Source organism: Myodes glareolus, chromosome 12 (genome assembly GCF_982192425.1).
Source record: "Myodes glareolus chromosome 12, mMyoGla1.1, whole genome shotgun sequence".
In the NCBI taxonomy this organism is placed as follows: Eukaryota; Metazoa; Chordata; class Mammalia; order Rodentia; family Cricetidae; genus Myodes; species Myodes glareolus.
In genome coordinates this window covers 64,546,866-64,572,808 of record NC_142037.1, presented here as the reverse complement: position 1 = coordinate 64,572,808, position 25,943 = coordinate 64,546,866, and the positions used below count along the sequence as shown (strand labels likewise).

The 25,943-nt window shown below is 43.2% G+C and overlaps 1 protein-coding gene across 18 annotated transcripts in view; it reads right to left on the bottom strand.

Moving 5' to 3' along the window:
• Lmo7 (LIM domain 7) overlaps nt 1–25,943 on the bottom strand; it is a 203,707-nt gene that overhangs the window by 106,341 nt on the left and 71,423 nt on the right. For all 18 annotated transcript variants that reach the window (XM_085698238.2, XM_085698240.2, XM_085698243.2 and 15 more), the window contains exon 3: nt 24,116–24,185. In XM_085698238.2, the coding sequence (XP_085554364.2) occupies nt 24,116–24,185 (70 nt within the window). The remainder of the gene's footprint in view (nt 1–24,115; nt 24,186–25,943) is intronic.

The window sequence follows — 25,943 nt, the reverse complement described above, 5'->3', positions numbered from 1 at the left end:
CACCAAGTCAGGACTGGCACTACATGCAGTGGATTTCCTCACCACTACCAACACCACCGATCACTAAGAAAATGTCCTACAGACTTACCTACAACCCGATTTTAAGGAGCCATTTTCTCAATTGAGGTTTCCTCCTCTCAGATAACTTCAGTTTGTGTCTAGTAAAAATATCCAGCACACCCAGTGAGCAATCTCACTGGACCTAACCCCCAAATTCTTATTTCTTATCAAGGTGAAATCAAAACGTGGAATATCATCAAAATCAGCTCCAGATACGCGCGAGGTTGTGCAAGTTCCCCCTGAAGTAGAGCTGTTGAGTAGAGTTCCTCTCACCCCAACTGCCTGAGAATGACCAGGAAGTTACCGATCCTCTTGCGCTGAAAGCCTCCTTAAAATACATGTAATACCTACACTTTCAGGGCCAAAGTTTGACATCTCAAAAACAAACAAAGAGTGATAACCCCTAATGGTATCTAAATAGCTCCTTTTTGTTTACAGTGTTGCTATGGGGATAAATGAAGGCCAGCACAACAGGAGCAGGAAGCTTCCTTTGGTGGGGAAACACAGGATGCATAAGCATTCTTCACTCTCCAGGTCAAGGTGTGGAGAAAGTCAAGGCACCTAAGAGTCACCCGTCCCTAGAAATGCTGGCTGTCTCTCCATTAGGACCCAAAGTCAGGGGATCATCTTCACAGTTTCTGGCTCCTCCCTCTGGAATCTTCAGGTCATCTTATACCTCATCTTTCCTTTTCCTTGCAAAGTAGCCTATGTGATCAGTTGTGATACTCTCTCGACTGACATCCGGTCTTGCCTGTAGACATTTGGGGCAACTAAATATTCCGGTCTTTTCACGTAGGCTGGCAATGCTTCTGTGAATGCAGTTCTGTCAAAGGCAAGGCAGCTCTGATCTGAATCTGAGCAGGCTTCACTTCCTTCACAGTCACTCCTGTTTACCTTGAGAGAACCTTCTCTACTCTAGCCTCTAGGAGGACTGAGCAACAATACCACCAGCACCTCAGGAGTCCGACTGCTGGGCTGGACAGTTCCAGGCACTACCTTATAACTTTCTAGGAACTCAGAGGATTTTATAACCACACCCTCAGCTTCATCACTAGCCTTGTTTTCCTGCCAATGATCTGAATTCAACCTAGGCCTGAAAACTATTTCTCAATTGTAGCAGCATTTACTGACTCAAGATTCTGGACAGTTGTCAATACTGGTGATGCCGGTGCGCTTCGCGTTTATTACTCCATTCTTCTGCTCCTCTCTCTGCTAGGCTTTTGTTATAATCAGAAAACAGAATCTAGACTGGACCTCAACACTCTGGAATTCTCACTACAACAGTGAAAACTGTGTTCTGGACCACCTGGCTAATTGTATAATTCCCCAGTACACCGGAGTGACCTATCAAAAGGGGAGAATGACCCTGGAAGCTGGCCATCGTAATAGTTTTACAGTGACGAACATAGATTGTCACTAATTTGGAACATAAAAGTATACAGCCATACTGAACTTCTGATGCCCTGATCATGATATCCAGATGGCAATAAATTAGTTTCAGAGCCCATGAGAAATTGTTGATCTTAAGGCAAATTAAGGAGAGCTGGAGACATGGCTCAGAGGTTAAGAGCCCTGACTGCTCTTTCAGAGGACCTGGGTTTGGTTCCCAGAACCAACATGGCAGCTCACAACCATCTGTAACTCTAGTTCAAGGGATATGATGCCTACCACTGAATTTTGAAGGGCATTGCACACATGGCATGCACTAAAACACATATTAACAAAATACCTTTATGCAAAAAAAATAAATCAGAAAAATAAGAGCTGCTCAGAAATATGGCTTCTGGAGTCAATCAGACATGCATTTTCAGTAGTTGAACTCAATGTTGTAGATGAGCCTTCCTGGAAAAGGAAGATCACAAGCTGGAGATCAACCTGGGTTACACGGTGATCCCCAGTGCCCCAAATGGAAATGGAAAATGAAAGGAAGAAAATAAAACACTAGGGTGTATCTCGGTAGTAGAGCACTTTGACAGCATTACAATGCTCTGGACTGGATTTCCAGAGCCCGGAGGAAAAAAGGGAAGAAGGAAGGAAAGGAGGGAGGGGAAAGGAAAAGGGGAGGGAGAGAGGGAGAAAAAGAAAGGAGGAAGAGAAAGGCAGGAAGGGAGAAAGAGAAGGGAGAAGGAGAGGAAGAGGGAGAGAGGAGGAAGGGGAAGGAGGAGGGAGGGGGGAAGGGAAAGAGAAGGGGGAGAGAGAGAGAGGGAGGACAGAAGGGAGGGAGAGAGGGTAGGGAAAGAGGGAGAAAAAGGAAGGAAAGAGGGAGAGAAGAAGGGAGGGAGGAAAGAAGGAAGGGAGGAAAGGAGGGAGGGAAAGGATGATTTCCAATCAACTACAGTATTTGAAGGGCAGTTAAAGTCAAGAAAGAAAATCTAGCACCCAGAGAAATAAGCCTAAAAGGAAGGATTATGAAACATGAGGAAAGAGAGGAAGCTTCCAGAAGGGAGAATGGGGCGCTTCACTGAGCTGCAATCATGAGGAATGCAAAGTATTCAAAGATCCTGACAATGAAGTACCTTTAGTGACCATGAAGTCTGGGAACTAGTGAGTAAATGAGTGACAGAGATCGGCACCTGGCAAAGATTCCAGAATCTGGCACCAAATCCAGGAGACCTTCCACTCACCTCCTGGTCAAGCTATCTGCCGCTCCTGAAGCTACCACTGTACCCACCCCTTAGGATGTCACTCTCTGGGGGGGAAGGTCAGGAAAGAGCTCTCACATTCAGTTAAATCCAAATACAAATTGTGTTCCTGCTTGTCCCATTACTGTTCAGTTTTAAACAAGCACATGTCTCAGTCATCTGGACTCTGTCTTCATCATAAACCATGAATATGGAATGTGAGGGCCAAATGACTCTGACAAACATTCAAACCCAGGGCCAGAGGTGAGGCAAGTCTTTGCTAAGGTTTCCCCATTTGAGCCTGTCAAACCAGCTGCCTTCTAGAAACATTTAACCAGTAACGTATCGCACGTTACTTTAACACATTCTCTTGTCCTTTGACAAGAGAGAAAGCGTTGGGATGACTGTTAGGGACTTCAGTTAAATGAGTCACACTGTTTTTAGTAAGTTCTCACCTGTCTACACAAGGACTCTCCTTCTGAGACTTGACTATTTCCTCCTTCAGTCCAATCCCTTACTCACTTTCATGCCTTCCCCTTCAGCGTTTATCCCAAAGAACCAATGAGATGTTCAGTCAAGGCGACACACATGCACACTGATGGCCTGTTTACTACACACAGATGCAGGAACAGTTCATATGTCCATTAACTGACCAACGGATGTACAGGCCGCAATGTCAGAGTTCAAGATTGCTGTTCACCCATAAAAAAGCCGGGTTACTTCCAAACCATAATGCTAAGTAAAAAAGGCCAGTACTCAAAGGTCATGTGCCATTTAAATAAAGCATCCAAAATGGCCATGCCCCTAGAGACAGAATGCAGGCTGATGGTTGCCAGAGGCTGCAGAAGAAAGCAAGGACAGACTACTTAGTGATCAAGAGGTTTTACTTTGAACTCATGAAATGATCAGTGATTACATGTTACTAGAAATATCACTAAATGATTAACTTTGAAATTGATGTTATATGATTCTCTTCTCAGCAAATTATTTCTAAGATGTGACCTCTCCGATGTGTTTTAAACTGTTATGTTCTTTTTAAAATGTTGTGTGTGTGTCAAGCTAGGTGATGGTGGCACATGCCTTTATTCCTAGCATTTGGGAGTCAGAGGCAGGTGGATCTCTGTGAGTTCAAGGCCAGCCTGGTCTACAAGAGCTAGTTCCAGGTCAGTCTCTAAAGCTAAAGAGAAACCCTGTCTCTAAAAACCAAAAATAAAATAAAATAAAATGTTGTATGTCTGAGGAAAAGCGATGTTGATAAAGTGTTCACCATGCAAGTAGGAAGATCAGAGTCTGATCCCAAGGACCCACTTAAACATGCTAGACTTGGTGGCATACATTGGGAGTCCCAACACTAGAGAGTCTGGGCCTTGATGACTGACCAGCCCATCTGCTCAGTGAACAGAAGCCAATGAGAAAATCTGTCTCAAAACTCAAGGTGGATAAAACCTGTGAAATGGTTCTCTGGCTATGAACACTTGCCACGCAAACCTGGTGACCTGAGTTTGATCCTTGGAACCCACTTACAGAGGTAGGAGAGAACCCACTTCACCAAGTTGTTCTCCGAGCTACTCACGCGTGCCCTGGAATGCATACATACATTGTACAGGCACACACACAACTAATAAGAAATTGTAAAAGTGAGTGGCTGCCAGGCATACTCAAGGTTGACCTCTGACCTGTACACACACACACACAGACACACAAATACTTACACACTTTAAAATGGAGCACATAGTCTAATTTACATAAATGATACTATTTTCCAGATTTATTTCCCATTACACATCAAATCATTCATTATCAAAAGTCTATATCCTCATTAAAGTATACTATACCACCTAGGACCTTATTATTTCCTAAGTCACTTTCATTATTACTTGAAGGATCAAGAACAAATAACAAAAAAAAAATTCTTCAGTGTTGACTTCCAAAGGGCAGAGAGAATACACCACATCACAGAATTCCCCATATCACAGTTCCTCGGGATAAAACCAGACATGCAAACGTCTGGTCGTTGTGTTCAGCCACTTGGAGCCCTTTCTGTCAATACTTCCTGAGTAGATAAGGTCAAGAAATGTCTGTCTGAAATAAGAATTTTTATAGAGACATGGCTAATAAAGGGATTCATGACAGATGACTAAGCTCAAAATCCAAGCAATAGGGAAAGTCAGTGAAGCTGTATTAGGCATCTGCTTTGAGAGCCCTACAGAGCTTAATCCACAGCGCCCAGAAGATACCACCTAGAAGTCCTTCTCTATGGTCAACACAAGACTCTCCCAGTAGCTTTCGAAGTAGCAGAAGGGGGCACACCCATTGCAAACAAAACTTTTCAAATACAGAAGAGTATATGATGTGTATTACTTAGAATACATAGCTTAGGCCCAGTGACTTGGAAACCCTAATTTCTTCCCTAATATGCCACAGCATTGAATTCTCAAAATGTTCACAGATATAAGCCAGCGAGGCAGAGGTAGGCTTCCTCTGAAGCAGAGGCACCCAACTGAATCCATCGGGGAACGATGGTTTGCAGACTCCAGTCTCCAGTCCGTCCCTTGCAAACACAGAGGAGCCATGCAGATGAAGTTGTTACCCAGTGAAGCAGGAAAACAACAGCCTAGCTGCTTGCCATAAAGCAAGGTCACAATATAGTGTTACTGGCTGCCCCCGGGAGCCTAAGAGACACATGGAAACTTGGGTTTCGTTCCAGACTTTCTCAAGCACAGTCCATGTCAGAGAAATATTCCCCAGGAGTCTTCAATCTTGAGAGGCAAATAGAAAAAAGTATCATCAAATAGAACTCAGTGTTCTTCCCTGTGCACTGAAATCCCTAGAGAGAAACGTTGGCGTCCATGTGACACCAGTTCCCAAAAGTACTTGAATTCTACTTCTTTGGTATGTAAACAGTGATCAAATTTCTTTCTAAGCAAATGCTAAGTATCAGGGTGACTAAAATATATTTCAAATTTGCATTTTAACTATTAAGAAATAATCCCATTAAGAAAGAAGTTGGGTAGCAATTTGATCAGCTAGTCCTGGCTGCTTTTTTTTGGGGGGGGTGGATTTTGAGAGAGGATCTCACTTGCCTCAAATTCACTAGACAGCCCAGGCTGGCCTTGAACTCATGTCAATTCTCCTGTCTCAGCTTTCTAAAGTACAACATGTCCAGTTAATCCTAACTTTTTTACTTGAGGTAGAATCATCTTCAACCTTAATCAAAAACTACAGCAAATACAGTTATCAACAAACAGATACACATTTTATGTGTACCATATTTATGTAGATATTCCTGGGTCCAGCTTTACATTTTATCTATGAGGAAAGAAAGCAGTCTTATCCCTTTTCTGTTGATTTGTTTGAGACAGCATCTCAGCATATAGCCCAGACAGGGCTCAAATTCAAGATCCTCCTGCCTCAGCTTCCTGAGGTCTGGGATCACAGGTGTACATCACAATACCCTGCTTTGGTTTTTTTTCAATTAAGTTTTCTTGGTTATCAAAGAAGAGGAACTTGGCCCTTGCTCGGAGCAAAGGAGCTGAGGCCAAGGGCAGCAGTCAAGTTTTGTAACACAAGAGAACAGGAATAAAGACCAACAAGGACAGAGGAACTGCCAAGAGACGCGAAGGGACCAGGAGATTAGCCACGGTTGCAGTGCCAGCGGCGTGGCAGCTGACTTTTTGCCAGCACTGCTTGGCAGAGCAGGAGCAAAAACCACCAGAGTGAGAGAGGCAGAGCTGAGAGCTGGCAATTTAGGGCAACAGAAAGCCAAGGGGAAAAGGGCCGAGAGCTCTGGTAAAGGTTGTTTGCCCACATGTTTAACTAACCTGGGATCTATTGGCCTACAGGGAAGCAGTAACAGGCTTTGTCCAATAACAGCATGAATTGGCAGAACAGATCACCCGAATCACACTTTACATCAATAGTCATTTTAAAACTCACCTACTTTAGAAGAAAAAAAAAGGTTGAAAGGCGTGCTAAAGGAGTCTGTGTTCCACAGTACAGCCTGTAGCTCCTTTAAAAAGCCCATTGAAACAATGCAAAAAAAAGGGGGGGGGGGCTTTTAGGAAGCAAATTCAAGGAGGGGAAATTGCCTGGCAACACTTGAGAACCAGCTGGGAGGGAGCACTTCCTTCTGCCGGGACATTGTCCCGCCTCCACCCGACACTCTCCCAGGAGCCCAGATCAGCAGCCCTGACTCAGGCTTCTCCAGTCCCAGGACTTGCTGCTGCTCCAGGCTGACTCCCTTCCATCAATGCAAAGCTCAGGCCTTGCCATGGTAAAACACTGCTCCAGAAGGCACCTACTTAGCGCACAGTGAGCCTCTGCCTTCCTACGTCTTAGGTAACAGACCCCAGAGGCTCTCCCAAGGTCACCTTATCTCCTTAAATGTCCCTAGTCCCCCGCACAGTAATTTTTACTTCTTGTATTATCTTAACTGCGCATTGAGCTGGCAACTTCTCCCTAGTACTGAGTTTTTACTTCTTGTCAGGTAGCATACTGAAGCACTTTACAAATATTATCCTATTAAATTCTCATAAAAAAAAATGACAAAGTCGCATTGTCTGTACTTTTTACAGAGGAAATCTAGGCACCCAAGGTCAACAGTCGCACCCAAGGTCATACATTATCCTGGGGTGCTGGTCCCCTGCGGCAGTGGAACTCAGAGGGACACCTGTGTGAGGTGTACACATAATGGTACACGGCTTTATTATCTCAGGCCCACAAGTCATCCATCCAGGTCAGGAGTTCTCAACCTTCCTAATGCTGCAACCCTTTAATACAGTTCCTCATTGGATGGTGACCCCAACCATAAAATTATTTTCATTGCTACTTCATAACTGTAACTTTGCTAGTATTATGAATGATAATGTAAATATCTTATATGCAGGATAGCTGGTATGTAGAGCCCTGTGAAAGGGTCATTTGACCCCTAAAGGGGTCACGACCCCCAGGTGAAGAACCACTGATCTAAGGTCTCACTGGGTTGAAATTCTGATGTCCACCAGTTATGTTCCTGCATTCTGAGAGAGATATTACTTTCCCATCTTCTAATGGCCACCGACGTGTTGGCTCACTCTCCTGCCCAACCATCTTCAAAGCGGGTTGCCTTCGATGAATTCATCCGGGTCTCCTCAAGCCTTCTTCTTCTACACACAGACTTGACTTATGAGTGCACTGGCCCCACCTCGATCCCAGACTTAAAATCGGTAGATCAGCGACCTCAGTCCCATCCTAATGCTCCTTGGCCTCGTGAATGTTCTCAGTTTCCGTGGTTTATGATGCAAGACACCTTTGAGAAGTGTTTCAAACTACAGCAATGTCTAAGCCTTCTTTAAGGAAGGTCTAACATGCTGGGTCCTTCCTTCTAGAATAAAAGCCCCCATAACTCAAGGTTGGACTTCAGAGCGCTCAGTTACTGCCAAAGATAAAAGAAGGGTGGTGGGCTACCCCTGGGAGCTTAGGGAGAGAAAGGGCTACGCTGTGATTCTATAACAGCATCTCCAGTGGTAACTGGGCAGTGAACGAAAGTCACGGAATCTCACCTGTGACAGGCTTAGCGATTTTTTTTTCTGTTGGCATCAGAAATGCACTGTTAATTTGCATCATATGCTTTATCAATCCCCAGGGGACCCTCATTCACATTTCATAGGAAGATATGTAAAATACGGCTTGTCAAGTTCAGAAGAAAAATAAAGTGGATATAGGAAAATCTATGTTATAAATCTGATCGTGTCACAGATAAAAATCTTAAAATGTAAATTAAGATCATAAACCAAATAGAATCATCCTGGGTTCCCATGACCTTTTTTTCCAAGTAAAATATAGCTAACATTTATTCCTGGAGTTGGGTCCGTCTAGCTCATGTTTGTAAATTTTAAACTTTACAAACTTAAATTTGTATTTAAGTTGTACTTAAACCAGACAAACTGAATTACCATGATTCAGCCAAATACAACATGTTTTCTTACAAACACTGATGAAAACTTAAGGGTCATAGTACTAGGTAGGCCAAAGGTGGTGGGAATCACCTCTGGCAGAGCCCATCACAATTTAGCCTTTCACATAATAGTTGACTTTTAATAGGTAAAGTCTCCCAATATCAAAAAAAAAAGAATAAACTTCATCATGTATCTCTGTGCTTTTTACTTCCAGCTCTTAGCCTAATGGTATCCATATATTTATCAGCATATAGCCAGAGACATCCTGTCTACAGAAAATGAAGTTGCTAGAACATGGTGAGAATCAGGAATTCAGGTAAAGAAATGTTACTTCATAAAACAGTAGCACGGGATGGAAGAAAAGTTAAAAAGAAGAAAGAAGAAAGGAGGCCAGCTGAAGCTCACACTGAAATCCTAATGGGCCCCAGGACCATATCCTCAGGCATCATGGTTGAGGACTCGAGGAATGTATACCAGATAGTTTTGTATACACTTAACACTGCTATCTAAAAGGAGAAAACCTCAATTGAGAAAATGCCTCCATAAAATCAGGCTGTAGGCAAATCTGTAAGGCATTTTCTTCGTGATTGATGTGGGAGGGCTCAGCCCGTTGTGGCTGAGGCCATCCTTGGGCTGGTGGTTCTGAATTCTGTAAGAAAGCAGGCTGAGCAAGTCATGGAGAGCAAGCCAGTAAGCAGCCCTCCTCCATGGAAGTGCAAGCCAAACCCTTTCTCCCCCAAGTTGCTTTGATCATGGTGTTTCCTCACAGCAATAGGAACCCTACAATAGAACACTAAAATATTAATGATCTTCCCAAGTACTATCCAAGACAACGCCTGTCTTAGTTAGGGTTAGAGAACTGAAGGTACTTGCATATGGTAGGATCTGAGTTCTTTCTGTCTGTCCAAGGGATATATGTCTGGCTTCCTGCCCTGATGATGATGACATAACCCTCTGAAACTGCAAACAAGCCCCCAATTAAATGCTTTCTTTTACAATTGTCTTGGTCATGGTGTCTCTTCACAGCCATAGAGCAGGGACTGAGATAGTCTTTCGGAGGCTTTTAAGGGCCAGCCTTAAAAACCCCCTCTCAGGAACCAAACAAGACACTACGATAAGTGAAGGAAAAGAATTCTCCACCGCGTGCTTTTCCACATCAGTTTCTTGATTGCTCCGCCGTCCTCCAAAGTTTACAGTTTATGTACACATACAGGCATAATCAGCAACTCTCTGGCAATAGCAAGGATACCAGGCATGCATTTCTCGGGGCCAAGAAAACAGATCAGGGCAAACAAAGTGGGCACCTGTCCCTTCCTTGTTGGCTCAAGGGAGCGTGACCTGTGAAATGCCAGGCCTATCTGAAGAAGGTCAGTAGAGGAAGGGGTTGTGATTTCTAAGAGCGGAGAAAGGGAGTTGGTGTATACATGTGTGTGGCTAGCTAAGCTAGAAGTGTGTGCTGCAAAAACTGGAGAAAGGGGGAAGAGATGCTGAAGCTCTGTGCTTTCTAAGCACTGCCTTTCACTGGGAACACAGCATCTTGGTAGCCATGACAACCTGGGAAGGAAAATGGGTGGCATTTGGTCCGCATTAGCATTTTCGCCAAATGTTAGCTGATTAAAGGAGAACTCTCATCCCTAGAGATTACATCTACAGTGGCTAGATCAAAGGGGAAAAACTATGGCTTTGTAGCATAAAATGAGGAGCACAACACTTTCAGCCTCTGGACCAAGTGGTGGGGCACCTGTTTCCTGGGAGGCTTGAGTGAGAAGGATGTCCTTTCTCCAGGGCCTTTTCAAGAATTCAAGGCAGCCAGTATATATTCTATATATCAAGATTATACAGCCAAATGAAAAGTCATTCCCCTGACTTCCAACAGATATATGTGTCCAGTCAATGGAATATTGTCATGAAATAAACACACAAGTAGTAGGAAATACCCAAAGTTATTCTTGGGGAAGAAATGAAACTCTTAGGGACGAGATGAAGTGACACATGAGAGAAATTACAGGCAGGAGCAACTGATTTCCACAGCCCGTAACTCCACAGCCTTGCCAGATGGGGCTCCCGATCGGATCATAGAATCACTCATCCAGCAGGTGGGCCTGTTGAAGACTAGCTATCCTGCTATATCTCCCCTGGTCCTTGGCAGTAGTCTGTGAAACCTATCTCCACTGGGTCTGAGAGGGCATGGTTTGTGTCTTCTGATCCACGCCCTGGAGCACATTATCTTCCTTCTCTGTTATAGTTGCCATGGAAGTGCATTAGTAAGATGACAAGTCTCCTCAGCAAGCAGCTCCATGGAGCCAGGGAGGCAGTCTGTGGAGGAGCACGTCAGCAGATGCCATTTGTAGGACAGACAGACGTCTTCAGGCCCATAAACCACAGGTCTTGTGAGGAGTGCCTAGCAGGGTTCCCTGGCAAAGGCAAGCTTCTATAACAGGCTGGTTATTCAGGAGGAAGAGGGGAAAATCAAAGTGTAAAAAAAGGATAACAAATTCAGGGTGTAAAATTATCAGGAAGCTGCAATATATTGCATTTCTTCCTGGCCACAGTAAGCAACAAGGACAATCCAGCCTAGACCCATTTTTAAATTGTACTTATTTATTTATCCTTATTTGTTCATCTGGGTTTTTTATTTTATTTTGCCTCTCTCTCTCTCTCTCTCTCTCTCTCTCTCTCTCTCTCTTTTGCGCGCGTGCGCGTGTGTGTGTGTGTGTGTGTGTGTGTGTGTGTGTGTGTGTGCGTGCACACTGCAGTACGCATGTGAGGTCAGAGGATAACTTCCTTCCATCTGGGTCCCAGGAATCACACTCAGGCCATCAGGCTTGGTGGCAAGTGTCTTCACCCACTGAGTCATCTTGTCAGCCTAAGCCCAGACCATTAATTCCTGATCCAGAAGGCGTCAGCACACTTGCTACACCTTAGAGTTCTGACATTCATAATTAAATTGTTTCCTGCGCTTTCATCTCATCTTTTCTTTTGAAATATAAACAGGACAAGCATAAAGCTTTAAAGCAAATGGCCAGTAATTCTGCTTAAAATTTCCGTAAATCCAAACATTCTAACATTGAGATGCCAGCCAGCCTCCGAGGAAGCAAGGCATGCGGTAAGTGAGGTAATGCCACGACCACATGGCAATGCATAAACGAATAGAAATGGCTTGATTTAAGATGTAAGAGCTAGTCAGAAATATGCCTGAGCCATTGGCCAAGCAGTGCTGTCATTAATATAGTTTCCGTGTAATTATTCAGGACACGCAAGTGCAGTCTCTGTCTACACCGGCATTTTCCCAGCCATTTAAGATCCATCTATAGATATTATCATAGAGCCTGGTTTTGTCTATTTTGACTTTTCTAAGACTTTAAGACTATGTGTCTTGCCAGAGTGAAATTAAGGCAGATGCACTGGAGGCAAAGATTGGAGGTATAAATACATAAACTATTCATAAATAAAATGATATAGTGTCTGGACAATGACAAAAGATCACAGAAGCCAGAGACCCCCATCTTGTCTGCAGGACTCCACATAAGGGTTGCCGCTGGAGAAGGAGCCCAGTACTCCTGTCTCTCAAAAGATATCTGCCTCCAAAGTCTCAGGGTGAGCACATGTTGGCTGAGAGCTTAAAAGGCAGTGCCACGGAGCCACTAACCCCTTCCTTGGTTCATTTCCTCACCTCTAGTGGGTCTTCTGCACTCCCTGAGGGCCATGCATTTCTGGTGAGGAAGTGAGCTGCTGCTGGTAATTTCTTGTTTTTTAAGGGAAAAATACTGATAATTTAATCATTTCTTTCTGTAATGTTGCTAGGGAAAATGGCTAGAATTGATACTGCTTACTTTTTTCGTTTTTATTCATTTTTCTTTACTTATTGATATTGGGCAGCCCACAACCTTTGTATCTGCCTGCCATCAACACTCCAATGACCCGTATTTATTTATTTATTGTTTGTCAGTTTGTTTGAGACAGAGTCTCATGAAGTCTGGGCTGGCCTCAAACTTCCCAGATAAATGAGGCTATCCTTCTCCTCTTACCTCTCTCTCTTGAGTTCTGACATTGTAGGGGTGTGCCCAAATCCCCTACTTCTGAATCATATTTACCGTCTCAAGCAAGTACAAAAATCTGCAATACTCATATAGTACAAAGACCACCGAGCCCTCTCCACTCAAGACGCATGGAAAGATTCCCCCTTCTTTCTCATTTATCCCTGAGGATATCAGTTCTTCTTGCCTGGAAGACCACATCAGCCAGACTCTCCAGAGAAAGAAAATCAACAGAATGGATATAGAAAGGGGCTTCTTAGGTCAGCCAGATGGCTCTGCAAGTAAAGGTGCTTGCAGTCAACCCTGACAACTTGTGTGCAGTCCCCAGAATCCAGTCAGAAGGAAAGAACCACTCCTGAGAGTTGTTCAATGGCCTTCACGAATGTGTGTGAATGTGCGCGCACACACACACTTACACATATGCGTGCGTGCGCGCGCGCACACACACACACACACACACACACACACATAGTAAAGTAATAAATAAAAATAGAAATTTTTAAAAAGTTAAATGTTAAAGAGTGGCCTTATCATAAGACATTATAGAGCCTAAAATGTCCCAAGCTGAAATCCAGGAGAGTTGAAGGTTTGGTGCCATTCCAAAGCCTGAAGACCTGAAGAACAGGAAAGCTAATGGTTGGCTGTGATCAGCAGTCTTTGAGACAGCAGGCTGGACAGGCAAGAACAACTGGTCCTTCAGTTCAAGTCACAGGGAGGAAAACCCAGAGGACTGCCCTAGCAGGCTGAAGAGCTCCCTCTCACTAGGAAGCTCAGCTGCCTTCTCCAGGGTGGGCCTTTCCCCTGACTGACGGATAAGGCCCACCCATATCTGCTTTCCCTAATCTACTGGACGGATTCAAATGTTAATATCCTCTGAACACACATTCACAAACAATGCCCAGCATCTGGGCACCCGTAGCACAGTCCAGCGGACACAGGAAATGAACCCCACTCTCGCTGAAATAGTTCACTCTTCAAGCAGCTGCACTGAACACACTTTAGCAGTTTTCTTCAGATATAACACACCCCATATAACCCACCCTCTTAAAACACACACCACACTGCTTCTTGTGTATACTCACAGATAATGTCTACCCACAACCACAGCAACTGCTAGCCTTAGCACAACAAATTACATTCTCCCAGAATATCTCCTGGAGTCCTAACTAAACTTTGTACACCAGAACCCGTGAGGCTTCCTCCAGTCCGGCTTACCCACCACTCCTCACCCCAGTCAGACCCTACTCTCTTCCTTAGGTCTAGAAAACGCCCACTGGCTCCTATCTTCCAAAGCTCACTCCTGACAGTTGCTTCATTCAGGCCCCTCGTCAGAGCCATCACTTAAACACTTACACTACTTTCCCCATATAATTGCTGGCAACAAAGGCACTATTATATTTTCTCCCTGGAATTACGGGCACCCTTCAAAGGTATTCATTTACAGGACCCCGGTTGGGCTCTCACCTCGCTGAAAGGAATGTCAGCTCCAAGAGAGAAGAACTTTCTCTACCTTCTTTGTAGCCTTGTCCCAAGTGTGAGAAAGCGGTCTGACCTCACGGTAGACCTTCAATCAATGTTTCCAGGAAGGGAGGGCCTTCCTGAAATTTATCAAGGAACCAGTGCCCCACACTAGTTTCAAACCTTCCATTCTGTTTCTTATCAACTTCATTTGCTCCTCAATTGGCAATTTCTATCTAACAAAATGACCTTAAAGGGGGCTGTTCCAAGTTTATCAGAATGAGTAACCATGAGACAATCCTACTCAAATACTGAATCAATTTTCTTTTTGGATTAATGATTTTAGCTCTGCAAGGTTATAGTGTTGCTTCAGCGATTCTAATTCATTAATGTTAGAAAAGAAAAAAGACGTTGCCCTCGAGGCAGAAACTTGGCATATAAACGTTGATCTCAGACGTAAAAAATGAGCAGGTTCGAGAACTACAGGAAAGCGCTCCTGAACTTATGCCAGCACCATGATTAAGGGATCGTGTCTGGAAATAAAACAGGAGTTTCCTGCTTTACAGCACTACATCATCCGCTGGGTATCAGCAACAACTCGGGGGACCAGTGGGATGACTCAGAGGGTGAAGGTGCCGGTCCTGCAAGCCTGGCAACTGAGTTCAATCCCCAGTGCCCACATAAAGGTGGACGGTGACAACCAACTCCACAGTCGTCTTTCAATCTGCACATACGTGCCAGAGCGTGTATACCCCCACACGCACCTGAAAATAAAATAACTCGAGGTTGATAATAAGTTTTATGTTCACACTCCTGACGACACTCATTTTTTTATTGAAAGGAAGAGAGAAGAGAGGCAATAAGGAGGCTTGAAGTCTTGAGAGTTTTGTCAATGGCACAGCCACCGCTGCCTTCTTCATATGCCACCGATGTGGAAGTGTTTAGGCACCCCAGCATTTATTGCTAACACTTCTCACCAACAAGATGACTAACAAACATAGCTGTGTCTAATCAACAGATAACCCTGGGACTATTGGGATTGTCTCAAAATATAGATGGGGAACCACAGAAACCCCAGGGAAACATACATTACCAAAATAAATAAGCATAAAACCATGGGAAACATTTTTGATTTTTTAATGTCATCTTATTTTCACTAGATGCTTAACTAGATGCTCAGCAACTTCGTATAGAAGTAAGCAATACAATAATATTAATTCTACAATATTGCTTATTCTTTACATCAAAGATGTAGTACTCAGAGTTTCTGTCAGTGGCACTTGGTTTATGAAGAAACAATGAATCTCAGTACATGATAGGCTAAGGCTAGACGACTGGGCATTTGAGGCTGGGCTACATCGTGAGGCTGTTTCAAAAGAAAATAAATACAAATCTTTTTTTGTTTGTTTGTTTGTCACACTTATAAGCACTAGTATCTTATTTATTTTTATTTATTTATTTATAAAAATTTCCACTTTCTCCCCTCCTCCCAATACCCTCCCATTCCCCCCACTCCCTCTCCAGTCCTAAGAGCAGTCAGGGTTTCCTGCCCTGTGGGAAGTTCAAGTTCCTCTTCCCTCCCTCCAGGTCTAGGAAGGTGAGCATCCAAACAGACTAGGATCCCAAAAATCCAGTACATGAAGACAAAACAAGACCCAGTGCCATTGTCAATGGCTTCTCAGTCAGCCCCCATGTTAGCCACATTCAGAGAATCCAGTTTGATCACAAGCTCGTTCAGTCCCAGTCCAGCTGGCCTTGGTGAGCTCTCATTGGATCAGTCCCTTTGTATCTTGTGGGAATGAGACTGAAAATAGTAGCATTTTACCATTTAAGTCAAAGTTATACAACTTGTAAATGTAGTTTGTGGTCCTTTAGGGGGACATTGCTACAATGTAGTTTATCAATGAAGCAATTTGCCAGGCAGTGATGGCCCACACCTTTGATATCAGCACTCGGGAGGCAGAGGCAGGTAAATCTCCGAGTTTGAGGTCAGCCTAGTCTACAGAGCGAGTTCCAGGACAGCCAGGACCATACAAAGAACCCCTGTCTCAAAAAGCCAAAATAATCATAATAATAACTTAAAAAACTATTTCAATCAAGTTTATTAATACCTTTTAATACCCAGTGTCTGTATTTGAAAATGGGTAGAGAAAGAGAAAGATTTATCTTTGAACTTAGTAGAACATCAAGGTCTGATGTAGAAGATATAAAATTGATCCAAGGTGGTGATTTGCAAGAAATAAAATTTAAAGAGCATGAAAACTCATGGAAGCCCAGGACCATCACTAATTATCAAATGTGGTGAAATGAAAATCCCAACAATAAAAGGGGAGTTAAACATGAGTAGACAGCTCATCAAGGGAGGGGCTCGCAGGCCCATTGTGGCAGAGGCCACACCTTTCCGAGTTTATAGAGACTGACTTCCATCCCGCAGAAGATAGGGAACACAGCTGTCAGAATCAGCTAGTCTGATTGGCTGAGCAATCCAACAAGCAAGGATGCACAAATCAAAGAGAACTCATTAAGGGAAAGCCTACCCAGGGATCTGCAGTAGAAAATCTCCTCAGAGTCAGCTACAAGATCACAAAAATTCTCCACAAGGGAGTTCAGGTCTCCTTAACCGACACAGCTAAATTTTTCCCTATTTTTGTTTTGTTTTGCTTTTTTACATTCCAGCCAAAGTTTCCCCTCCCTCCTCTCATCCCAGTTCCTTTCTCCACCTCCCCCACCCATCCACTCCTCCTCCGTTTCTCTTCAGGTTTGGGCAGTTGGGCCTCCCATGGTTATCAGCCAGCCACGGTATATGCAGTAAGACTGGGCACCTTCCTCTTCTATTAAGGCTGCATGAGGCAATCCAGTAGAAGGAACAGATCCCCCAAACAAGCAGCAGCGTCAGAGACAGCCCCTTCTCTTACTGTTAGGCATCTCGCAAGAAGACTAAGTCACGCAGTCTACATGGCTATTTTATCTTGCTATGGAGGTCTTAAGTGTCTACTCATTTCCAGTATTCTGTTGGGTGGGTTGGTTTGGTTTTGACTGTTTGTTGGGTTTGTCGAGGAACACAGGGAGCCCAGGGCCTTAGATATGCCAGGGAAGCAAAAAGTTATGCCTCCAGTTCCAGAGTTTTCTATTCTTAAACACCCGAACGTGCCCGCAAGTGCATCTGTTAATTATTACTGAAGAGATAATTCCTCAGAGGCCCACGCAGGTCAGTGGTTAGCCAGAGAATGAGTTCCTTAAGAAGGCAGCTGTTTGGACAAGTGGGCTGTGGTCAGAAGCATTAGTTTCCTTTGGCTCATTAGATTTATGCTTCTTAAATTATTCCATTCTAAAAGGGAGAAAAGAAGAAACAAAATCGGGTGCTTTTTTTTTCCCCCTAAAGAATATGCCCTTAAGGTCTACCACTTTTAGATTTACTTGTGGAAACAGAAGAAGAGCACCATTCCCTACAAATGCTCACTTTCCTTAGAAGGGGGAAACAAGGGTGGAGTGGTGGTCCACGGAGTCAGTCCACATCACAATAGCCAGGCAGTGGCAGCGTGACGTCAACCTGACAGCCGGTTCCTGAGTCAAGTTTCCACAGCTTCTGGGAAGGAACACGCTGACACAGAACTAGACTCCACTCAGTCACATCATCCTGCTGACACCCAGGGCACAGGACAGGGAAGAGAAAGAGTGGACAATGCCACACAAGCACACTTTAACTACTACCCACCTGGAACACAGCAGTCAGAATGACCCAGGCCTGATTCAGTTCTGCAGTGTCCGTCACGAAGGTAAAAGAAGTTAACATATCCAGTAACATAAGCCAACCAGGATGTTCATCTCATCCCTTGGGTTTCCTGCATTCCAATGCGGAGTCTGCCTTCTCGGCTTGTGTGTCCCACTGTATATGTTCTACCCCTCAGAGTTAACATTATTTTTTCTTGAGACACTATCTGCTAGATAGCTGAGGCTAGCCTCACACTCACCGGGGAGCAGGCCCTGACTGAATTCCTTATCCTGCTGTCTCAACTTCAAGAGTGCTGGGATTAGAGGTCTGAACTGCATGCCAGGCAAGAAAACAAAAGTAATTCTTTACTTCCAACATGCTCTATCCAGTTTTGATTTCCATACAAATTTGAACACACCAAGACTTTTTCCAGGGAGCCCAATGATGGTCAAGTAAGTGAATCTAGCCACATTTTCTGAACTATCACTTTTCACAGAAAAATCATAACTGAAATGAAAATGTGAAAAGATGAGTCTATGGGCAATCAGCCAAGGGATCCCTGTAGCAAGGTCTGGTGCGTGCTGCCTTAATTCTCCAGCTCAGTGGCTCCAATCAGGGACGGTTTTATCCCACAGAGGGCACTGCAATGTCAGAAGACTCGTTTAGTGATCAGAAATGACGGAAAATGGAGGCACTTTTGTCCTTCAGTGAGTCCCAGAGGCTGCTGAGGCCTCTACAGGGTCAACAACACCCAGGGCAGACTGCTCAATACAGAATTATCTGCCCCTGCCTCGACAGTGCTCAGGGTGTGAGCGGCAGTGCTGGGGGTAAGAAGCCGTGCATACATCCAAGTACACTGTCAGGGGTCCAAGATGGCTCAAGGGTTTACGGTTACTAACCTTCTTGCTGTTTTCACTCATATTGTATTTCACAAAGGCTAACGTATCCCATGGTAAACATTATTCTGCTTCAATAGCTCTTTTCACTACCGGGATATCTTGCCTGTTCCTTGGGGTTTTATTTTGTTGTTGGACTTTTTTTTTATTCCTATATTGTTAGTTTTGTGTTTCAATATGTTGAACACATCCACACTTAGCACTAGATAACTTTTTGAAAGATATAAACTAACTGTTGGGTTAGTTGGTGGTTTTTCAAACCTGATTTTGAGATGAATAGCAAGCGGAGAAGAAATAGGAGGAATGCAATTGTTTATGAAACCAGACGATCACGTAAGGACCATGAGATGGCTCGGTAAGAAATGGCATTTGTCCTCAAGCCTAGTGACCTAAGTTTGATCTCTGAGACCTACATAGTAGGAGAGAACTAACTAGTACAAATTGTCCTCTGAAGTACACACCAAACCATAGAATACACACACACAGAGAGAGAGAGAGACAGAGAGAGAGAGAGAAAGAGAGAGAAGCCTTATCACTAGAACATACAAGAGAACACATTCTCTGACATTCTAGAGAAAACAATTACATCAATGTTTCAAGAAATCCATGTAATATAAATCTCTCTAGCCACGTACCATATCTCAGAACATACTCTATAATTTTCTCAAGCCTTTGCTTTTGTTTTTAAAACACAATGCACAACTCACATAGCTAAAAATCTTTAGGAAGGAGCCATGGAGGAAAGCCCGTGAAGCACCCTAACCACTCAGATCATGTTTCCATGCAGAAGTTCTTTCAGGATTCAACATCTTTGATGCATCTACCCTCACTCAAGCGCCCACCCACTTTAACCTTCCAGGCTCTGCTGAATGATTCAAAGGAAGCCAATGCTCGTGGGCAATCCCATTTACCCAAACAACTACCTTCTCCAAGAAACTCGTTCTCGGGCTTGCTGATAAGCAGAAAGAGAAAAGGGGCCTAGTCCATTCAGAATCCTCTTTTGAATCTCAGATAAGAGATGCCAAAGAAAGATTGTGCTGGGAACAGTACAGGGATGAAGAAGTAAGCTGAGCTAGCATGTTTATGGTTGTGCACTTGCTCACCTCAAGAGGCAGCTGATAGAGCATCAAAATAAACTATCTTCACCTGACTTGGCTTGAAAGCTTCACTACTGAGAAAGGCATCCTACGGAAAGTTGGTGAAGTGAAGAGCTTCTAAGGAAGACACCTGATGATGACCTCTGTGTGTCTCTCTGTCTCTTCCTGTTTCTGTCTCTGTGTGCCTCTGTATCTGTCTGTCTCTCTCTCCTGTCTCTTTATTTCCCTCTGTGTCTCTCTCTCTCCTGCCTCTCTCTCTGTCTCTGTGTGAGAGGGGAGATGGACAGAAGCATAGAGTCTTTCTCTCTCTCTCTCTCTCTCTCTCTCTCTCTCTCTCTCTCTCTCTCAAGCATGCACACGAGCACACACATACACACACATATAAAACAGCAAAATTTGATTAAGAAGACTTTTGGACTATATCAACCTGAGTTTCCTGGTCTGGACATTGTATGTAAAGACGCTCACTGAGGGGAATTAGGAGGATAATACAGACAGCCTCTTTGTACCTTCTGTAAACCTACATTTATTTCAAAGTATAGTAGTGGCAAAAAGCACTTATTAAGCATCGTTTACCTATGTGTGTGAGTTCCCTGGTTCCCACAGCAAAATGAGAACTACTCATGGCTTAAACCAAGAAAGATGTATGTATTTATTGTCTCACAGTTTGGGGGAGGAGTCCAAGATCAGTGTGTTAGTAAAGTCACGCTTCCTGTGACATCTATGGGAATTTTCCTGGACTTGGGAAGTTCATTAGCGATCTTTGTTCTGTGGATTATAGCTACATCAGCTCAACCTCATCCCCATATGGTGGTCTACCTCTATGCATGTCTTCTCATAGTCATCTTTTAGGAATACTACCCCTCCTAGATTAGTGATCCACCCTATCCCAGGATGATCTCACCTGAACCAACCACATCTGTAAAAATCATACACCTAAATAGGTTACCTTCTGACGTATTAGAACTTAGAATTCCCATAAGTCTTTGGAAAAGGAAGATTGACCCTTCAGCCTATAGGCCTAGTCCACCAATGACTAAGATCTAGAACCTATTAAATTCTACAGTGGTGATGTGGGAGTCCCCTCTGTGCGCTATGATTACCATTGATGAGTGAAGAAACTGCCTTGGCCTGTTGATAGGGCAGAACTTAGGTAGGCAGGAAGGACTGGACTGAATGCTGAGAGAAAGAAGGGTAGAGTCAGGGGACGCCATAGATCCACCATCGGAGACAGATGTGCTGAAACTTTGCTGGTAGGCCACGACCTCGTGGTGATATACAGATTAATAGAAATGGGTTAAATTAAGATGTAAGAGTTAGCCAATAAGAAGCTAGAGCTAATGGGCCAAGCAGTGATTTAATTAGTACAGTTTCTATGTGATTATTTCGGTTCTGGACAAACAAGTCGCCTCTCCTCCAACACAATGGAAACATGGTCATCCCTTGTTTAACAAGCTCTTTTATCTCTTGTGTGCATTAGTGTCTGTGTTGGGTGCTGTGAACATGAATGTTAGCATTATGAAAAGTCTGCCCTAGATTGTTCAGTATTCTTGCACAAATGCCAAAATCCCAGCTTTTTCTCTACTCCTTAGGAAACTATCAGAACTCAACCTTTTGGGATATCAGTCCAATGTTGTCCTCTTTAACACATACACTTTGTGGTACCTTCTTGCCCATCTGCTAATTGATTTGTGTGGCTCTGCCTCCCTGAAATTGAAGTCAAAGTCCACACTCCTTTGTCTTCTCCTACAACACTCGGTGTACTAGAAAACTCCGCAACCTAACAGGTACTCAATTGTTTGTTAAAAGAAAGAACATGCAGGCATTGAAGACTTAAACATCAAACTCCTCGTTAGCCCACAATTCTCATACCAACCCCTCTCCAGGTGGATACTGGAATCACAAATTTCCTTAGAGCCGTTGTGACAAACATCAGCAGGCAAATGGGGCATGATGCTCACTTCAAACCAATTGGGCTTAGCCCATTCTGCAGCTGAAGTCTTTCTTACACACCCATATCCCATGGAAATGCTCACTGCACTGTGCTTAGAAAAGTATTCTATTTAATATACCGGAAATGCATTTCATTTTAGCTTCTAAAGATAAAATTCAAACTGGAGAGAATTTCTGATGCTTGAAATAGAAATGCTTGGAGAGGGTTTGGGGCTTAAAAATAAAATACATTTGTGCTTGCATCTAATCATATAATCGTAAAGTTGAATAAAGCCAACAGTAGCCAACAGCAACAAACTGCACAATTCAAGCATTCCAGATTCTCAGCGGCATATTTGAGATCAAAGACTAATTCCATTTAAAATGCAGGTAACTGATCCAAGAAATGAATGTTCAAAAATCAAAAAATTAAACTATCTAAGAATAACTCGGGCCACTGGAAAAGATAGTGTAACTCAATACAATTCAAACATTTATTTTTGCACAGGGTGTTTAATAAGTCATTTTCATATAAAGCTTATTTATTTTATAAGACTGAATGTTTCCTCCTGGAAAGACTTCAGGGACACATTCCTTTAAGGTTATTTTTTGAATAATGGGAAATAATTTGTGTCGTGTGTGTGTGTGTGTGTGTGTATCATGTATGTCGTGTGTGTGTGTGTCATGTATTTCATGTGTGTCGTGTGTGTGTGTGTAATAGGCATTTTACTTACCCGAATTTAAGACCAGTACAAATTACAGGTCAGCTACCTATTCATGACAGGTCTAGAATACACACAGTTTGATTAGAAGGAGTCAGTACTGGAACCAGTGGCGCTAAGAACTTTATATGCCTTCTAAATTTAAAAGAAACCTCAACACTTCATTCTTTCTCCCAGACAGTTATTTTCCAATAATAAATCCTTGGCCAAACTCAGTCCTGTCAGGTTCTGATGAGATTCTGATGCTTCTGCAAACCCAGGAGCTGGGGCATGACTGTCTGTGGCTCCCCTGGTCATTGGTCACAGCCGTAAACTCACGGAAAGCCAGAATGAAGCCTTGCAAATAGATTCTTAGAAGAGCACTGAATAATCCATAGATAATCAGTTTGGTTTAGATTCCAATTGTTAATTATGCAGGGCTTTCTGAGATCTTTTTAACTGACTTCTGTCACCAGTATAGTAATTTTATTTAAAGATTAATTTTTATGATTTGTAATTTAATTATGTGGCAGGGGTATATGTACAAGAGTACAAGCGCCCATTGGGTTCAGATGAAGGTGTCAGATCCCTTGGAGCTGGAGCTACAGGTGATTGTGAGCCACCTGACATGGGCACTGGGAGCTGAACTGAGAACCTTTAACCCTTACCTTGTGCCCTTAACTGCTGGACCATCTCTCCATCCCACCAGTATTGATTGGTAAGGCTTATTAAATCTTCTGGAAAGTTCTTCATCAATTTTGTTTCATTATACATTTTTCCAAAGGCATTGATTCATGTTATTATTGGTGTCCACAGTATATTAAAAATCTAAACAACCTCGTGGTGAGAATGTGTAGTATTTCCTAATCCTTAAAAAAAATCTTCCATTTGAAGACAGGAGGGCTGTGAATAAACCTGTGATACAGTATTTGGTTAGAAGACTTACGGCCCTTGCTTCTATTTCCAGCACCGTTACAATGAGGGTCATAATGAAGGTGGGGGGCATCTGGGAATCGCTGGTGCTTCTTTAGAAACAATGTAACCCTGACGCAGAAGAAGGCAGGGACACGTCCATCAACAGGAAACATGAAGCACCATAAGAGGGCTGACGGGACTTGATTGCTCTGCAGATATTCTTATGACCTAAGTGAGCATAATACATGGGCCTGCAGCTGCAGAAACACATCAACCAGGGAAAACCTGACACTCTGGGGAGCTGCTGTGACCGAGAGAACAGCGCATGCACGGTAGAGCTGTAGGGAGAACGGGAGCAGCTCGCATGCAACCTGTGGAAGAAAGAAGGCCAGAAAAGATAGCCAGACTTTGAAGGATCATAATCCAAGCAAAAATTAAAACAAAAGCCTCTGGACAGAAAGGAAGTACTGAAAGACAAAAGGAGGCTGTCACTCTTGTAAAATGACAGTCATTACAGATGAAGGGACCTACTGTGACCACTTTCTTGTATTTCAAAGACAAAAATAGTTTTAAAGTGAGAACATTCAAAGTCCTCCCTTCTAAGCATTTTGAAATATATAACACATTATATTGTGTGACAGTATCAGAGGGACATAACATGGCACACGAAGATATGCGCAATCATTATTTGTTGGTTAAAAATAAAATGAAGCTGAAGAAACCTAGTTTTGAAGGTAATTTATTACTTACCAAACCTGCTATTGGTGTAGACAGTCTATTGATCTTCTTAATGATGCCGGGTCTGAGCTTATTAACCAAACTGAAAGTAAATAAACAAATAACATATGCAGTTACAAAAGCGCCAAGGTGATTTCAGTGTTCATTGAAATCGTCACAAAAATTTTGAGTAGATAATTCCGATCCCAGAACTATGTGGCTGTTCTGAGCCAGCGGCCCATCAGAAGACAAAAGACAAACAACTAAATTCAGCTTTTAAACTGAAAACGAAGAACTCTGAACAAAAAGGTGGAAGGGTCCCGGAATCAAACCTCTATATCCAACGCCCGTGTCTTTAAAAATAGTTTCACGTGCATAAAGAAAGGCTCAATCTGGTTCTGGTTCATCACGCAGTAAGAGCACCATCAGAATTCCCTTCACTTGGCCCTAAGAACACTTTTCCCTATAATAATTCTCAATGGGATGTTTTTTGTTTTCTCATCTGGTTCCTTGTTTCTACCCACATTGTTTCACGTGTAAAGGGTATAGAGGAACTCATCCAAGTAATTGACTATTTCTTACTGGTAACACGTTCACGCCCATGACTGATTACCAGAGCAGAATGACTGGGTGAAAATTAAATGTACCAGAACTCCTCCAAATTACCCTGGGATCTGATACTGAGTGCCTTCCGGTTAATATGACACATATGGCAAAGATATCTGCGCCTCTACACACCAAAGCCCAAGGAAAGCAACTCATCTTTGACCCCCCCGCACTAAAGGGCTCTTCTGCCGCTAAATCGCAGTTGGCATGGATTCATTCATTCTCTTCGCTGGTAGAGTCCGACCACATAGTAACTTAATATCACAGTGTATTCCCATTAATGTGAGTGTGGGTAATTAATCATTAATCACTGCCGCAAAGCAGTGTCGTGAAATAGTGGATTTATTTTGTTGTTGTTGTTGTTGTTTAACAATTCATCACCCAAATAAGCAATTCTTTATTCTGTAAGGAGGTCCGACAGGAAAGCAAAACAAGAGGAGGAAATAAATCATCTAACTCACTGGTCTCTCCTCTACAACGGGCACTGGTTGTGGGTGTGGGAGGGTGTCCTGTGGAATGTCACTCCTTCCTCATTCCAGAGATCTCTATATACATTTGTGTATGCTCGGAATAGGAAACGGAGACAAAAGCATCTCCATCTAATAGCCTTCAGAATGTTGTTCGGCAACATTCAAAATTACAAAACATTGGCTTAGGAAGATTTAGCCTGGCAAACAAAAGTTGCTTTTCTGTTTTTGCAGTTTATTCACACAAAGGTCTTTGGACAACTTAACCACAGATAATAACAGCCATCTCCTTGGCTTTGAGGATGCATGGCTGAGAATGGAATTTGGGGCCTCATGTGGGCTAAGCCAGTATGTTACCACCAAGCTGTACTCCAGTCCCAGCCCCCCAGCTTTATGTTATCCCCTCAACTGTGTGTCCATGAGTGCTCATTTCCTGAATTGTACGTCGCAAGTCGTTTAAAAAGCCTTTTCCCTTCTCTCTCCACATTGTTTTTCCTCAATCGCCAAGAGGGGATGGAAAAAATGATTAGGCAGATTACTAACAAATGGCAGTTGTAAATTAATCCCTCTAGTTTTTCCCTCCTGACTGAATGCTTCTATAGTTGTGGCATTTCTGCGTAGCTATTACAGCTGGCTCCCCAGCAATGCATAGAAGAACTAATAGGTGAGGCTTTACTTAATAACAACATAATTCTGACCTAGCCTATCAAGAAATCATTTATAGGTATTCACCACTATCTTGGCAGTGGTATTTTTAGAGTAATATTCTTCAGAGTAACAGAACAGAG